We start from the raw sequence: 17,562 nt of genomic DNA on the forward strand, positions 1-17,562 counted from the left end.
CCCCAGCCCGCCACACGCAGCCCCCCCAACCCAGGGGGCTCCCAGCCTGACCCCCCCCGGCCCCCACACCCCGCAGCCCCCTACCCCAGGCCCCCCCCAGCTCCACAAAGTCTGACACCCACCGCCCCCCCCCCCCGCCCCACATACCCGGACCCCCAGCCCAGGGGGGCTCCCAGCTCCACAAAGCCTGACACACACCCCCCAGCCCCCACACACCCGGACCCCACCCCAGGCCCCACCAACTCCACATAGCCTGACCCCCACCCCAGGACCCCCCAACCCACATACCCGGACGTGGACCCCCACCCCAGGGCCCCCCCAGCCCCACACACCCGGGCCCCCACGCCAGGTCCCCCCGGCACCCCTAGGCCCCGCCGCCCCCCCGCCCCACAGGCCCGGCCCCCTCCCCAGGCCCCCGCCCCCCAAGCCCCCTCCCCGCCCCCTCGAGCCCCCAGCCGCTGCCCCGACACCCCCCCCCCCGCCCCGCCCCCCCGGCTCGTACCGGGCCCCCCTCCCCGCCGGCCCAGCCGCCGCTCCGGCTCCCTCCGCCCCGCAGAGCCGCCGCCTCCCATTGGCCCCGAGAGACGCGCGCTGCCATTGGCCGGCCGCCCGCCACGCGGCCACGCCCACACGCCTGCGTCCCATAGGCGGAACGCTGCGCTTGGCCCCGCCCCCGGGGGGGCCGCCGGCGGCAGTGATTGGCTGAGAGGCGGGGCAGCCGCTAGAGTCCGGGGCGGGCTGGAGGGGGCACAGCTGGACCCGAACTGGGGGGTGGGGCACAGCTGGATCTGGGCACAGCTGGACCCAAACGGGGGGGTGTGGCACAGCTGGACCCAAACTGGGGGGTGGGGCACAGCTGGATCTGGGCACAGCTGGACCCAAAGGGGGGGGTGTGGCACAGCTGGACCCAAACTGGGGGGTGGGGCACAGCTGGATCTGGGCACAGCTGGACCCAAACGGGGGGGTGTGGCACAGCTGGACCCGAACTGGGGGGGTGTGGCACAGCTGGATCTGGGCACAGCTGGACCCAAACAGGAGGGGGGGGTGGGGCACAGCTGAACCCAAACTGGAGGGGGGGTGGGGCACAGCTGGACCCAAACTGGAGGGGGGTGGGGCACAGCTGGACCCAAACTGGAGGGTGTGGCACAGCTGGACCCAAACTGGGGGGTGGGGCACAGCTGGACCCAAACTCCGGGGGTGGGGCACAGCTGGAACCGGGCACAACTGGATCCAAACTGGGGGGGCTGGGGCACAGCTAGATCTGGGTACATCTGGATCCAAACTGGGGGGGCAGGGCACAGCTGGATCTGGGCACAACTGGATCCAAACGGGGGGGGGCAGGGCACAGCTGGATCCAGACCCAAAGCACAGCTGGATCAAAACAAGGGGCACAGCTGGAGGGGGCACAGCTGGATCCCAACCAGGGGCAAACCTGGCCCCAGCCACGGGGGGGACCCACCCCAAATCCTCCAGAGCCCGGGGGGGGGGGGGGGGGGGGGGGGGCGGGGCTGAACTCTCCAACCCCCCAAGAGGCAGGTGGGGTGGGGGTGGGGCAGGGAGGGGGGCTCGCGCACCCCCCCCCCCAAGGGCTGCTGGTTATCACCACCCCCCTCCCCCACCCCAAATTGTCCCCCACTCCACACTCAGCTTCTTCCATCTCTTTATTCACCACAATAGCCCAGCACATGCCCCTGCCAACGCACCCCTCCCCCCACCCCCAACCCCCCCCACTCCCACCCCACAGCAGCCCCACCCCCCCCACCCCCCCCCCCCCCACCCCGCTATCCTGGGTGTGCGGGAGCAGTGCAAGCAGCTCACAGGGGTTCAGCAAAAGTCTCTACAGCGTGTAAAGCCTCTACAGGGGAGGGAGGGGGAGGGCGGGGGGGAGGGAGACCCCTTTGCACCCCATTTTTTTATGCTTTACATTTTTTCTTAACTCTTTTCACCTTAATTTTACACTTTACACCTTCATTTCACGCCTCTTTTTTTTTTTTTACGCTTTACACCTTAATTTTATGCTTTACACATTTTTTTCTGCTTTACGCCATAGTTTCACGCTTTGTGCCCTATTTCCGCTGACACCCACCCCCCCCAGCTCACGGATTTCCCTTGTCCTCGTCGCCGTTTTCCTTCTTAATTTCCTCGTAAAGGGCTTCGCCGCCGCCTTTCTCGGCCCCCTCCCCCGCTTTGGCGTTGGGGACCCAGAGCCCCGAGTCGATGCAGCGCTGCATGTGGTATTTGGCCTCCTGGGAGGAAGAGGAAGGTGGGGAAGGGTCAAAATGGGGGGGTTTAGCGTTTCCCCCCACCCTGCCAGGCTGGGGCATCCCCACCCCCATCCCTCCGCGCCCCCCGGGGTGCAAATACTCACGGTGGGATCCATTTTACTGATCGTGTCTTGCAACATCTGGACGTCTTTGACATCAAAACATTTCTGCAGTTCCTGCGAGGCCGAAGAAAATGAGGAGGGGGGAAGCAGCAGGCACCCCCAAACGTTAAACCACACCAAGATTTTGCTTATGTCCCCCCCCCCAAACCCCTAAAAAAATTAAAATATAAAGCACAGGGCAGGGGGGGGGCGTTACTCACGGGGGGGAGGGACTCGTAGACCTCCACGGGGTCGAGCCCCCCGGGGCCCAAGCGCTTCTGCCGCTCCTCTTCCTCGTACTCCTTCATCGCCTTCTCGATGCGGACCCTGGCCCGGCCCCGCACCCGCTCCTTGAAAGCCTCCAGCTCATCGTTGAAGCCCTCCATGTACTGCTGATCCGCCGTCTGCAGCGAGGGAGGGGGGGGGTGAGGGTCTGCCCACCCCCCCACATCCCACCCTGAAGGCACCCCGGGGTCCCACTCCCACGCCGAGGCACCGGGGAGGGGGCTGGAAAATCTCTGCCCCCCAGGGGGGTGGGGGGGCGTCCAGCGGTGGGTTTACCTTAATTTTGGTGGAAAATTGCCTAAAACAAGCCCTGGGATCCACCTTCTCAAGACACCCCCCCCCCATTTAAGACACCGTGGCACCGGAAAATCACCACCCTGAGGCGGGGTGGGGGGATCCACTTGTGGTTTTACCTTAATTTTGTCAAAACTTGCCTGAAACAAGTCCTGGGATCTACCTGCCCACCCCCCCCACCCCCCAAAGTACAGGAAAATCGCCACTGTGAGGGGAGGTTGGGGGGTTCTGGCAGCATTTTTACCTTGATTTTGGTGGAAAATCGCCTGAAACGAGCCCTGGGATCCACCTTCCCACCCCGCACCCCCCTCAAACTGTGGGAAAATCACCACCCTGAGGGGGGGGTGGGGGGGTCCAGCAGTGTTTCTACCTTAATTTTGGTCAAAAATTACCCAAAACAAGCCCTGGGATCCACCTTCCTAACCCCCCAAGACCCCACAGTGCCATAAAATTACTGCCCTCCAGGGGGGGGTGGGGGGGGTCCAGCGGTGCTTTTACCTTAATTTTGGTGGAAAATTGACTGAAATGAGCCCTGGGATCCACCTTCCCACCCCCCAAAGCCCCCATGGTGCCAGAAATTCGCCACCCCGAGGGGGGTGGTGGGGGTCCAGCGGTGGGTTTACCTTAATTTTGGTGAAAAACTGCCTGAAACAAGCCCTGGGATCCACCTTCAGGCTCTTGGCCAGCTCCAGGATGAACTGCATGACGATGGTCTGGTGGGCCACCTGCTCCATCAGGGCGTGTTTCTGGGGGGGGGAAAACACACAAAAAAGGGGTGAGGACCCCATAAATTCCCTCTGCCCCCCCCTCCCCACGTCACGGAGCTCAGCCCCAGCCCCCTTTGCGGTGGGGGAAGAGGGTGCAGGATGATGGGGCTGAGGGGGAGGGGGGAGGGGAGCGGAGTGGATCCCTACAGAGCAGGGGGATCAGGAGGGATGGGATGAGATTCAACACAGATCCCAAATTTGGGGCATCAAACTCTCCTGTAATGCTGCAAGTTTGCGGATGAGGGAGGCGAGACCCTCCCCAGCCCCCCAGTTGTGGTTGGATTTGATCCTAGAAGATTTTTTTAATCCAAATTATTCCCTGATCCCATCCAGCACCGGGTCCTCGGCACGGCACGGCAGAGAGCCAGCGCTGCTAGAGACAATCCGGGGGCTGAACCTCTCTGCTGCGAGGAGGGGATCCCACCAGGATAAAAAGTGGGGAGTGGGGAGCTCCCTGCACCCGAGGAGGGCTGCAGCACAGTGGGGGGTTGGGGTTTAGGTTGGATTTTGGGGGAAATTCCTCCGCTTGGAGAGTTTTTCCAGCACGGAATGGGCTGCCCGGGGGGGCGGCGGCGGCACCAGCCCGGAGGGGATTTAAAATACACATTGACATGGCGCTGGGGGCCACAGTGTGACGTCAGCGCCGGATCAATGACCTCAAAGCTCTTTTCCAACCAAAATTATCCTACAATCCCCCCAACGCCATCATTTCCAGCAGGAAAATGAAATCCACCCGTGGCAGAAAGGCCAGTGAGGTGAGGACAAGGCAATCCCGGCACGAAGCTGGGGGAAGGGCTGGATTTCATCCCGTTTTTCTCACCTCTTCCACCTCCAGATCGATGCACCAGATGACTAAGTAATTAGCCGTCTCCTCGCAAACGAGGTGAGGGTTATCGGAGAGATATTTCTGGCTGTCGTCCCAGCGCCGCAGCATCCCTTCAAAGCAGGGCAGCCCCAATTAGAGGCAGGTTTATTCCGCTCGTTAAAAAAAGAACAGCCTCTAAACCTCGTCAGTAAAAAAAAAAAAAAAAAAAAAAAAAAAAGAGGGGAGGGGGCGGGGGGAGGGGGTGGTGACTCATCCCCAGGTTCAATTAACTTCCCCCCCCCCCAAATTAGCAGCCCACGAAGCTTCGCCTCGGCTGGGCGAGCAGGGGAAAAAATCTTTTGGGAAAAATATGTCAAATCGTCAACTGGAAGCAGCGATTTCCTGGCTGCTCGGCTCGGGGGGGGGGGGGAGGGGGGACCTGTTCCCAGCAGGAACCCCCCCAGAAAGGGGTTCCCAACCCCCACCCAGCACTCACCGAAGTGTTTGATCTGCTTCTCGTATCTCTCCACAAAAGTTTTGTGTTTCTTCTCCTTCTGCTCCTCCGTCTCCTCCTTCTCCTCCGGTTTGACGTTGAAGACGCTCTGGGAAGCGGAAAGATTATGAGGTGCCAGCCCAGCGATTTTGGGGCGGTGGGGGGGCACAGACACGGGGGAGGGGGCCCCCAAACCCACCTTGCTGAAGCCGTCCTTGCTGAGGGTGTCCACATTCCAGGGCATGTTCTTCTCCTTCTTTTTCAGCTCCTCCAATTTGTTTTCCCAGCTTTTCTCTTCGTTTTTCAGCTGTTGAGCTTCGGCCTGGAGTTTTTCCAGCTCTCCCTTCCCGCTTTCCGGATCCGCCACCTCCAACTCCTTCATTTTTTTCTGGCACTCGGCGAGTTTCCGTTTACATTCCCGACAGCCTTTATCCAGCTCTTCTTTTTCCTTCTGGAATTGCTCCATCCGCTCCACTCGAGCCTGAAGGCGACAGGATGGAAACCACATCGGGAGAGATGTTGGGGGCATCGTTAACGCTCTCTCCCACGGCCCTTCCCGGCCTCGTTAGCTGCGCTACGGGAAGCCCCACGCGCTCTCCCGGAGCCGTTATCCCTGCGGAATGGGGTGAAGCACAAGGAGCTGCTGTGAAGGGAGACCAACACCCCCAAAACCATCTGGTTTCAAGGAAAAAAAACCATAAAACTCCAAGTCCCTCCACGCAGCTCCAGAGTATTTTGTTGGGATTGGGAAGGAGCAGCTCCAGAATGTGGCAGCTTCCACCTCCCTGAGGCTTTGGAGGGCTCCAGCTCCCATAGAGCCCCCCCAGTTTACCCCTCCCCCATCCCAGCAACCCCCTGTGCAAGGCGGGGGGGGTGGGGGTGGGGGGGGCCGGGCAGCAGAGCTTTGCAGCCCCTGGGAGTGTCACCCACCTGGGTGCTGGGGGTTTAGTGTGGAGGGTTTGGGGGTGGGGGTGCTGCTGCAGCCCCCCAGCATCTGTGGCTGCTATGGAAACAGGGGGGGGCCAAGGGAAGGGGGGTGTCACAGGCCACTGGTTGCTATAGGGGTGGGGGAGCCCCCACCATGGGGGTCTTGGAGATGGTCAGAATGGGAACGGGGGAGCTCCTTCCCCACTGGAGGGGGTCCCAGAGCCGGTGGGCATAGGAATGGGGGAGCCCCCTCACCACGGGGGGGGGTCTTGGAGCCGGTCATCATGGGAATGGGGGGAGTCCCCGAGCCGGTGAACACGGGAATGGGGGGAGCCCCCTTCCACTGGGGGGACCTGGGGCCTGCTAGCATGGGAATGGAGGAGCCCCCTCGCCACGGGGGGGTCTTGGAACCGGTCACCATGGGAATAAGGGAGTCCCTGAGCCGGTGGGCATGGGAGCAGGGGAGCCCCCTTCCACTGGGGGGATCCCAGAGCCGGAAACGCGGATCCCTTTCCCCACGGGAACCCTTGGAGCAGGCTACCACACAAACAGCGGCACAGGCCCCCCCTCCCCACGCGGCTGCCATGACAACAAGAACCCCCTGTCCCTCCGGCAGCCTCGGGGCCGCTCCCCACGGGAACGGGCCTGGGGGGGGCGCCGGGGCGGGGGGGGGGGGGGGAGGGGAGGCCGCGGGCCGGCCGGGCCGCACCTGGTGCCGCCATCGGAAGAGACTGGCCGTGTCGATGTTGGGGTGAGTCTCGTCTTCATCGTCCGAGACCTCGATGTGGTCCCACACGCTGTAATCCACCATGGCGCGGCCGCCCCCCGGCCCCGCCGCCTCCGGCCGCTTCTGGAACCCTCCAGCGCCCGCCCCGCCTACTTCCGCCCGCGGCGCTCGCACTTCCGGGCGCGCCGCCGGAGCGTATTTCCGGTTGCGCCCAGGCCCCGCCCCGCGCATGCGCGCTGCCCGCAGGAGGCGCGGCGCAGCGGCCGCCTCGCCCGGCGTAAAGATGGCGGCGGTTTTAAAGAGACACGCACGCCGAAAAGGGGAGGTGAGGGCGGGGCCCCCCCACTCGACGCCCCGGGGCTGGGAGGGGGGGGGGGGGTCAGGCAGGGTCTGTGCGGCTTGTGCGGACGGGGAGGGTGGGCAGGAGCCCACAGGCGGGCGGGGGCCGTGGGGACAGGGCCATGGGGGGACAGGGCCGTGGGGACGGGGGAGGGGGGACAGAGGGGCACGGGGGGACATGGCACATTGGGAGTACAGGGGCATGGGGACTCAGGGGCATGGTGGCGCAGGGACATGGTGGCACAGGGATGTGGTGGGTCACGGTGCCTTGGGGACAGAGGGACATGGCGGGACACAGGGACATGGGGGGACACGGGCATGGTGGCGCAGGGACATGGTGGCACAGGGACATGGGGGGACATAGTGCCTTAGGGACAGAGAGACATGGGGGGGACACAGGGACATGGGGGGACACGGGCATGGTGGCGCAGGGACATGGTGGCACAGGGATGTGGTGGGTCACGGTGCCTTGGGGACAGAGGGACATAGCGGGACACAGGGACGTGGGGACACGGGGACATGGGGGGGACACGGTGCCTTAGGGACAGAGGGACATGGTGGGACACGGTGCCTTAAGGACATGGTGGGACATGGGGACAGAGGGACATGGTGGGACATGGTGCCTTAAGGACATGGTGGGACATGGGGACAGAGATATGTGGAGGCACATGGCACCGCTGGGGACACAGGGACATGGCGCCATGGTGGCACAGGGACATGGGAATGGAGGGACATGGGGGGACATGGCACCCTGGGGACAGAGAGACATGGGGACAGGGGGTCATGGTGGAACAGGGCGCCCTGGGGACACAGGGACATGGTGACACAGGGACATGGTGGCACGGGGACATGGTGACACAGGGACATGGTGGGACACAGGGACACCGGGACATGGGGACCCGGTGGCACAGGGACACGGGGACACCGGGAGCTGGCTGGGATACATGGTGACACCGGGGGGACATGGGGGCGGGGGGCGGTTCGGGGGGACACGACGGCACCGGGGGACACCGGAGGGGCCGGGGACACCGGGGGACCCGCGTGGCCGGGGGGGATGGGGGATGGGGGCGCCGCTCCCGGCGCGTTTCCGCCGGCGCCGCCGCTGCCACCGGCCGCTCTGGGGGCCCCGGGGCCGGTCCCGGGGCCGGTCCCCGCCGCGCCCCGGCCGCAGGGCACTGGGGGGGGGGGGGGCGGGACCGGGAGCCGGGCAGGTACGGGAACGGAGCGGGAACGGGAACGGGAACGGGACCGGCACTGGGATGGATCGGGAACGGGAGGGATCTGGAACGGGAACGGCCCCCGGAATGGCACCGGCCCCGGGAGGGGACCGGGAACGGCCCCGGCCCCGGGAGGGGATCGGGAATGGCCCCGGGAACGGCCCCGGGAGGCACTGGGACCGGGAGGCCCCGGGGCAGGCACCAGGCAGCACCGGGAATGAACCGGGACTGGCCCGGGACCGGGCAGCATCAGAGCAGCCCGTTCCCCCCGCCGCCCCTCCCCCCCACCAGCCCCGAGCATCCCTCCGGTACCCGCGGGGGGGCCCCGGGACCAGGGGGAAGCAACGCTGATGCCGGTGCCGGTGCCAGGGAGAGGAATGGTGCTGGGAGCCATGCCGGTACCGGGGGAGGTGATGTCGGCACCGGGGAGGTGATACCGGTACCGGGGAGGTGATACCGGTACCGGGGAGGCCATGCTGAAGGGACGCCGGTACCGGGGGAGGTGATGCTGGCACCGGGGAGGTGATACCGGTACCGGGGAGGTGATACCGGTACCGGGGAGGCCATGCTGAAGGGACGCCGGTACCGGGGGAGGTGATGCTGGCACCGGGGAGGTGATACCGGTACCGGGGAGGTGATACCGGTACCGGGGAGGCCATGCTGAAGGGACGCCGGTACCGGGGGAGGTGATGCCGGCACCGGGGAGGTGATACCGGTACCGGGGAGGTGATACCGGTACCGGGGAGGCCATGCTGAAGGGATGCCGGTACCGGGGGAGGTGATGCCGGTGCCGGGGAGGTGATACCGGTACCAGGGAGGTGATACCGGTACTGGGGAGGCCATGCTGAAGGGATGCCGGTACCGGGGGAGGTGATGCCGGTGCCGGGGAGGTGATACCGGTACTGGGGAGGCCGTGCTGAAGGGATGCTGGTACCGGCAGCAGTACCAGTGCTGTGGGAAGGGATGCCGGTACTGGGGGAGGCAGTGCCGGTACTGGGGAGGCCGTGCCAAAGCGATGCTGGTACTGGGAAGGCCATGCCGAAGGGATGCCGGTACTGGGAAGGCCATGCTGGTACTGGGGAGGCCATGCCAAAGGGATGCCGGTACTGGGAAGGCCATGCCGGTACTGGGGAGGCCATGCCGAAGGGATGCCGGTACTGGGAAGGCCATGCCGGTACTGGGGAGGCCATGCCAAAGGGATGCCAGTACTGGGAAGGCCATGCCGGTACTGGGGAGGCCATGCCAAAGGGATGCTGGTACTGGGAAGGCCATGCCGGTACCGGGGAGGCCAGGCCGAAGGGATGCCGGTACTGGGAAGGCCATGCCGGTACCGGGGAGGCCAGGCCGAAGGGATGCCGGTACTGGCTGCGGTGCCGGTGCGGTGGGAACTGATGCTGGTGCCGTGGCGGGAGTGATGCTGGTGCTGCTGGTGGCACTGGGAACTGATGCCGGTTCCGTGGCCAATGCTGCGGCCGCCATGCCGGGGTTTCCTTGGCAACCTTTGCCAGAAGGAGCCGGGGGTCCCCGGGGCGGGAGCTGGGGGTCCCGGGAGCTGCCACGGAGCAGCCCCCCCCCGGCACGGCGCCCCCGGCCCCCCCGCTCCTGGCACAGGTTGGGGTGCTTGGGGGGTGCTGGGGGTCTCCCCACTCCCCCTCACCCTTGGCTCTCACCCGCAGGCGCCGCGGCCCCCTGGGACGTGGCGGGGTCCCCCCGCGCCCCCCACATGGCCCCCACGCCCTGAGCCCCCCCGGCGCCGCGCGGGCACATGAGGAAGAGCCGGAGCGACCTGGCCAGGCCCGAGGAGCAGGTGAGCGGCACCGGGGGGCACCGGGGGGCTGGGGGCTGGGGGGCACCTCTGTACGCCTGCCCTGGGGACCCACAGCAGGGGGTGAGGGGCTTCAGCATGGGTGCTGTGCCGTGCCATGCTGTGCCAGGCCGTGCCATGCTGTGCCAGGCCGTGCCACACTGTGCCAGGCCGTGCCATGCCGTGCCGTGCCAGGTTGTGCCAGGCTGTGCCACACTGTGCCATGCTGTGCCACATCGTGCCACGCTGTGCCAAGTTGTGCCAGGCCGTGCCAGGTTGTGCCATGCCGTGCCACACTGTGCCATGCCATGCCACACTGTGCCAGGCCATGCTGTGCCATGATGTTCCGTGCTGTGCCAACCCATGCCACGCCGTGCCATGTGGTGTGAGGCTCCTGGGCCGTGCCGTGCCACACCGTGTGGTGCCATGCCATGCCATGCTGATCCATGCCGTGCCATGCCGAGCCATGCCGTGTGAGGCTCACTGGCCGTGTGGTGCTGTGCTGTGCGGTGCCGTGCCGGGCTGTGCCATGCTGCGCCGTTCCATGCCATGCCATGCCATGCTGCGTGGCGTGTGGCTCCCTCACCATGTGGTGCTGTGCCATGCCACGCTGTGCCGCACTGCACTGTTCCGTGCCGTGCCGTACCATGCTGCGCCGTGTGGTGTGAGACCTGCTCGCCATGCGGTGCCGTGCCGTGCCATGCAGCACTGTTCTGTGCCATGCCGTGCCGTGCCGTGCCGTGTGGTGTGAGGCCCCTCGCCATGTGATGCCATGCCATGCCATAGCGCACTGTGCCATGCCGTGCTGCGCTGCGCCGTTCTGTGCCACGCCGTACCGTGCCACGCTGCGTGGTGTGAGGCCCCCTCGCCATGTGGTGCCGTGCCATGCTGCACTGTTCCATGCCGTGCCGTGCCGTGCCGTGCCGTGCCACCCTGTCTGACCTGCCGCCGTCCCTTCCTCGCAGCCCCCGCCGGACCCCGGGTGCTGCAGCCGCTCCCCCCCCTCCCTGGCGATGTTGGGTGCCGACCTGCACCGCGGGTGCCGGCGCCCCTCTGCCAGCCTCCAGGTGCCCCCCTGGAAGCCCCCGGCGCGGCCGCGCTCACCGGAGCCCAGCGGCCTCCCGCGCCCCACCACGCTGCCCCTCCGCGCCCCGCCGCGCATCGCCGGCACCCACCCCGAGCCCCCCAGGTAGGGACGGGCTTGGGGCAGGGGGGGGACGCGTGGCACGAGGGTGTCACCATGGCAGTGGGGGTCACGGTGGTGTTGGGGACCCCCCAGCTCTCCGGGCACTGAGCCGAGGGGGGGACACGTGGCACGAGGGTGTCACCGCAGTGGCGGGGGTCCCAATGGCACTGGGGACCCCCCAGCTCTCAGGTGCTGAAGGGGGGGGACACGTGGCACGAGGGTGTCACCGCAGCAGTGGGGGTCCCAGTGGCATCAGGGACCCCCCAGCTTTCCAGGTGCTGAAGGGGGACGCACACGTGTGGCACGAGGGTGTCACCATGGCGGTGAGGGTCGGGGTGGCATTGGGGACCCCCCAGTTTTCCAGGCACTGAGCCAGGGGGGGCCACGTGGCACGAGGGTGTCACCGCAGTGGCGGGGGTCCCAATGGCACTGGGGACCCCCCAGCTCTCCAGGTGCTGAAGGGGGGGGACACGTGGCACGAGGGTGTCACCGCAGTGGTGTGGGTCCCGGTGGCATCGGGGGGACCCCGGCTCTCCGGGCGCTGAGGCGGGGGGTGACCCTGGGCCAAGGGGGGCTGCTGGGCTGTCTGCGGTGGGGACAGGGCCAGGGTGGGGGATGGGGCTGGCGTGGGGACAGCACCAGCGATGGGGACAGTGCCCAGAGTTGGGGACAGTGCGGGGGGGAGGGGGTGGGTGTTGGGGACAGTGTCCAGGGTTGGGGACAGTGTGTGGGGGGGGTGGGGACAGTGCGGGGGTTGGGGAAAGTGCAGGGGAGGTTGGGGACAGTGTGGGGGATGGGGACAGTGCGGGGGTTGGGGACAGTGCCAGGCCGGTGCCCCCGCCATGGCATCGCCCCCCCCGCCCCACGCATCCCTCAGGATTCAGTGGGGGGTCACCCCCCCCAGTCCCCCCCTCCCCCCCAAATTAACCCTACCTGTGGGCCCCCCACCCCGGCGCCGGTGCTAGTGGTGCCAGCGCGGTGACTTCCCCCCCCGGGGGGGCCCGATCCGGCGCGGTGCCACCAGCCTGTGGCGCGCAGCCCCCCTCCCCCCCCCCCCGAATCATCCACCGAATTTTCCAGGGTATGTTCCCACCCGGCTCCCCATTCCCACCCCCTGCCCCCCCCCCAAACTCCCCCCGGGGTGGGGCAGGAATTGGGGACCCCCCCCACCCCCCCACCCCCGCTCGGTGACATAAATGGGGGACAGCATGTTTGTTTGGGTTTTTTTTGGGGGGGGGGGTGTCAGCTGCCTGCCCCCCGCAGCGATGCCACGGTGAAACTGGAGCTGCTGGAACTGGGGGGGGGGGGTGTCACATCAGACCGCCCCATAGTTTGTGTCAGGGTGGGGGAATGCGGCCCCCCCCCCCCCAGTAATGGGGAGGGGGCACTGGGCAGGTGTGGGGGACCCCCCCCCGTGTTGCCTCGGTGGGGTGATTGCCCAGGACCCCCCCCACCGGTCTGGGGGGGGCTGTGAAGTGCCCTGGAGGGGTGGGGGGGCTATTGCAGCTGGGGGGGGGTCCTGCAGCGCCGTGTACATGGGGGGGGCCCCCATTGTCACCCGGGGGGGCCCCTCCCACCCCCCCACCTTGGCCCTGAGGGTCTCAAATGAGGGGGACCCCCCCACACCTCTGTCTCGGGGGGGGTCCCTTCGGCAATGTGCGTGGGGGGGGGGACACCCCCATTACAGTGGGGGGGGGGTCTCTTTGGTGCGGGGGAGGGGCATTGCAGCCTTGGGGGGGGGTCTGTGCAGTGTGTGTGGGGGGACACCCCCATTGCGACCCGGGGGGGGGGCATTGCCGCCTTTGGGGGGGGTCTGTGCAGTGCTGGGGGGGGACACCCCCATTGTCACTCTGGGGGGGGGCTTTTTGGTGCTGGGGGGGGGGGCATTGCCACCTGGGGGGGTCTGTGCAGTGCGGGGGGGGGACACCCCCATTGTCACTCTGGGGGGGGGCTTTTTGGTGCTGGGGGGGGGGGCATTGCCACCTGGGGGGGTCTGTGCAGTGCGGGGGGGGGACACCCCCATTGCCACCCTGGGGGGGTCTGTGTGGTGCTGTGCGGGGGGGGACCCCCATTGCAGCTGGGGGGGTCCCTGCAGCACCATTCAGCGCCCCCCCCCCTCACCCCCCCAAGCTGCAATGGGGTCTGTGCCTTGCCTGGCTGGGGGGGGTCTCAAGTGCTGCTCTGGGGGGGTCTCTGCTCTGTGTGCCCCCCCCAGCGTGTGTGTGGGGGTGCTGGGGGGGGGCAGGATCCGCGCTGCTGGTTTCCCCGAGGGGGGGATTCCCCCTTGGCTGCGGGGGGAGGGGGGAATCTCTCAGTGAGGGGGGGGGTCCCTGGGTGGGGGGAGTCGCATGGTGGGGGGGGGATCCCGGGGGGGGATTTATGAGTCTCGAGGGAAGCCCAGGGGTGGATCCCCGCCGGGGGGGGGGACGACATACCCAGGGGGGTGATCCCCGCTGCGGGGGTTAGGGGGGGGATCCCCACTGTTGGGGGGGGGATGTGGGGGGGATCCATATCGGGGGGGGGGATCCCCGCTGCAGGGGGGGATGCGGGGGGGGGAGCGGGATCCCCATCGGGGGGTTATCGCGGGGGGGGATCCCCGCTGCAGGGGGGGATGCGAGGGGGGATCCCCGCCGCGGGGGTTATGGGGGGGATCCCCATCGGGGGGGTTACCGGGGGGGATCCCCGCTGTAGGGGGGGGATGCGAGGGGGGGATCCCCGCCGGAGGGGGGAGGGGGAGCGGGGGGTGTGTGCGCCGCCTCGTACCTGCAGGGGGGGGCGGGGGGTCCCAGTGTGGAGCCGCCCCCGGGGGGGCAGGTCCCGGGGCGGGGGGGAGGCGCCGAGGCGGGCGCGCAGGGGGCGGCACCGGCGGCGGCGGCACCGGGAGGGGCTCCGGGACCGGCACCGGCACCGGGGGGCGCCTCCCCCGGGCTCGTCCCTACCGGTTGCACGGGGCCATGCGCATCCCGGGGGCCAGGAGGAGCCGCCGCCGCTCCCGCCGCCGCGCATCGCTAGGGACCGGCTCCGGTAACGGCAGCGGGAGGGGCTCCGGTACCGGCACCGGCAGCGGGAGGGGCTCCGGGCACCGGGAGAGCTCCGGGACCGGCACCCGGAGGGGCTCCGGTACCGGCGTCGGGGACCGTGTTGAGCGCCGGCAGCGGCTCCGGGACCGGGAGGGGCTCTAGTACCGGCACCGGGAGGGGCTCCGGGACCGGCTCAGGCACCGGGAGAGGCTCCGGGACCGGCACTGGGACCGTGTTGGGCACTGGCAGCGACTCCGGTACCGGCTGAGGCACCGGGAGAGGCTCTGGGACCGGCTCCGGGCACCGGGGAAAAGCTCCGGTACCGGCACCGTGTCGAGCACCGGCAGCAGCACCGACACTGGCACCGGGTCGGGCACCGGCGGCAGCACCGACACCGGTACCGGGACCGCGCTGGGCACCGGCAGCAGCTCCAGTACCGGCACCGGGCACATCTCAGGGTCCCCGGTGCCCCCCCGCCCCGGTCCCGCGGACGATGGAGCCGGTACCCGGGCTCCAGGAAGAGCCTCTCGCTGTCGCTGCCGGTGCCCCGGGAGGGGCCCAGCACCCTGAAGCCCCCCCCAGCACCTCTGGCGCCAGCCCCGCACCCCCATCCGCATCCGCCACCGCGGCTTCTCCGACACCGACCGGCACCGGCCCCGGCCCATGGAGCGGGCGGACGCCGTCGACACCGGGGACCGGCCCGGGCTGCGCAAATCCCGCATGTCCTGGCCCTCCTCCCTGCACGGGACCCCCGGCACCGGCAGGCGGTAGGTGACAGCGGCGGGACCCCCCCCAGACCCCCAGCTTCTGAGCGGCACCGGGGGTGGGACCCCCCAGCCAGCATCCTCCCGGTACTGGGATTGGGACCCCCCCCAGCATCGTCCCGGTACCGGGACCCCCCCAGCCAGCATCCTCCCAGTACCGGGACTGGGACCCCCCCCAGCATCATCCCGGTACCGGGCCCCCCCCCAGCCAGCATCCTCCCGGTACCGGGACTGGGACCCTCCCCAGCATCATCCCAGTACCAGGACCAGAGGTGAGACCCGTCCCCAGCATCATCCTGGTACCAGGACTGGGACCCCCCCCCCAGCCAGCATCCTCCCGGTACCGGGACTGGGATCCCCCCCCCAGCATCATCCCGGTACCGGGACCAGAGGTGGAACCCCCTCCCCAGCATCATCCCAGTATTGAGACTGGGACACCACCTCCTCCAGCATCATCCTGGTACTGGGACTGGGGCTGGGACCCCCCATCCAGCACCGTCCCAGTACTGGGACTGGGACTCCCCCTAGCATCATCCCAGTACCAGGACTGGAACCACCCCCCAGGATCATCCCAGTACCAGTACTGGAGGTGAGACCTCCCCCCCCCCGATTATCCCAGTACCAGGATGGGAGGTGGGACCCCCCCCTGCCCCCAGCACCATCCTGGCACCAGGACTGGGACCCCCCCCCCCAGCACCATCCCGGTACCTGGACTGGGACCCCCCCAGCACCCCCCCTCACCCCGGTGCCATGGCAGTGGGAGGGGGCTGGTGGCGGTGCCGGTACCGGGAATGGATCCGTCCCATGGGCTGCTGGGGGGGAGGACGGCAGGGACAGCAGTGACACAAGGGGGGGGTGTCACATCCCTCGGGACCCCCAACTGGGCCAGACCTGGGGTCCCCCACCGGGGCACTGGGGATGGTGATGGGGTCACCGACACTGGCACAGCCGCGGTGCCCGGCTGTGGCCCCCCCCTGCCCATGGGTACCCCATGGGTGCTGGTCCCAGTGGGGTTTGGGGGTGTCCAGGCCCCCCCCAGCACCTGACCGAGGCCCCCCCATCCTGGCACCTGCGGTTTTGGGGTGACCCCCGCGTGCCACCGGCTCTGCCGGGGCGAACCCGCTCCCAGGGGTGGGGGGTGGGCGAGCAGAACCAAACTGGGGAGGGGAACATCAATCCCACCCACCCCCCTGCCCCCGCCGGGTCCCCCTGGCCCCGGTGCCGGTTTCTGCCCGTTCCCGGGTGGGAAGTTTTTTTGGGAAAACGATTTGGGAACGCGCCGGCGGGCGGTTTGTGCCACCAGGGCAGCGTGTGCCGGGCACCGCGTCCTTCCGGCAGCGCCGGGGGGGCCGCGGCACCTCCGGCTTCATTAGGGGAGATAATTTATGCACAGGAGGCTCAGCAGATGGCCAGGACTCGGGGGTTTTATTTCCTTCCTCCTCCTCCTCTTCCTCCCTTCCTGATGGATCCCCCCCCCTCCCTCTGCCTGGAGGCAGCCGGTGGCGGTGAGCGGCTGGGGAGGGCAATGGGACGCGGGCAGCGCCGGCATCCCCCCCCCGGTGAGGCCAGGGCAGGCTGAGCCCCCCCAAAATCTAGGGGTCGGGGTGCTGGACCCCCACCCCCAGCATCCCTGGCAGTGAGGACAGTGAGATGTGGCGGCCAGGCAACCCCCCCGCCTCGTTATGGCAGCATCCCCATCCCACCACCAGCACCGGCGCGGTTCAACAGCCAGGATCCAGCCCCCCCCTCCCTCGCAGGTTTCTTTCTCTCTTTTCCTGGAACAATTAGTGTAATTAAGCAAAACGAATTTGAACTCCCAAGCGGGGATTTCACGGTGGCAGAGGCAGGCGGCCAGAGCCTGGTCGGCCGTGGCAGCACCGGGATCCAGCCGGCTGCCACCGGCTCCCGGAGGTTTTTCCCTGGTTCCAGCAGCCTTCGCCCTAATTAATCTCTCCTGCTGTAATTTCTTTCCTTTTCAGACAAAAAAAATTAATACATAATAACAAGGAAATCGCCGGCAGCGGGTCGCGGTGATGGCGGCGGTGCCGTGCGTCGCCCATCGCAGCCCCTCCAGTCTTGGTGATGTGCCGGAATCTTTTTTTCGAGGGGGATGAGTCACCTGCGGCCATTAAAAATGATTCACGGTTGTCTCCGGCTGCCGGATCAGATCCCGGCCGGGAGGAGGAAATCCCGCGCCGGTGGGTGAGCCGCGCGCGCCGGCGGCTGGGAATAGCAGGGGTGCTCCTTCTCGCCGCCCCCGGGGCCAACTGGGTGCGCCGGCCGGTGTGGCACGGCATGGTATGGCACCGTATGGCACAGTATGGCATGGTATGGTGTGGTATGGCACAGTATGGCATGGTATGGCACAGTATGGCATGGTATGGTGTGGTATGGCACCGTATGGCACAGTATGGCATGGTATGGCGTGGTATGGCACCGTATGGCACTGTATGGCATGGTACGGTGTGGTATGGCACTGTATGGCACAGTATGGCATAGTATGGCGTGGTATGGCACTGTATGGCACAGTATGGTGCGGTATGGCACGGTATGATGTTGTATGGCATGG

General features: G+C 67.7%; 1 protein-coding gene and 1 long non-coding RNA gene across 2 annotated transcripts; one reads left to right on the forward strand and one right to left on the reverse strand.

Annotated features, from left to right (window-relative positions):
* Positions 1 to 1,771: 1,771 nt before the first annotated feature.
* Positions 1,772 to 6,820, reverse strand: CDC37 (cell division cycle 37, HSP90 cochaperone). The gene is made up of 8 exons (XM_055699921.1): positions 6,646 to 6,820; positions 5,209 to 5,490; positions 5,013 to 5,118; positions 4,532 to 4,647; positions 3,568 to 3,690; positions 2,587 to 2,769; positions 2,369 to 2,440; positions 1,772 to 2,246 (listed from the first exon to the last, which is right to left on the reverse strand). Exons 1-8 carry the CDS (start codon positions 6,745 to 6,747, stop codon positions 2,097 to 2,099), a joined length of 1,134 nt encoding a protein of 377 aa, XP_055555896.1. The 5' UTR covers positions 6,748 to 6,820; the 3' UTR covers positions 1,772 to 2,096.
* An 83-nt stretch (positions 6,821 to 6,903) lies between these two features.
* LOC129734789 (uncharacterized) lies at positions 6,904 to 11,407 on the forward strand. Its single transcript, XR_008730401.1, has 3 exons — positions 6,904 to 6,988; positions 9,896 to 10,026; positions 10,989 to 11,407. It is a non-coding gene; the product is annotated as an uncharacterized LOC129734789 (long non-coding RNA).
* The last annotated feature ends 6,155 nt before the right edge of the window (positions 11,408 to 17,562 follow it).

The sequence above is a fragment of the Falco cherrug genome (genome assembly GCF_023634085.1).
Source record: "Falco cherrug isolate bFalChe1 chromosome 11 unlocalized genomic scaffold, bFalChe1.pri SUPER_11_unloc_11, whole genome shotgun sequence".
NCBI lineage: Eukaryota > Metazoa > Chordata > Aves > Falconiformes > Falconidae > Falco > Falco cherrug.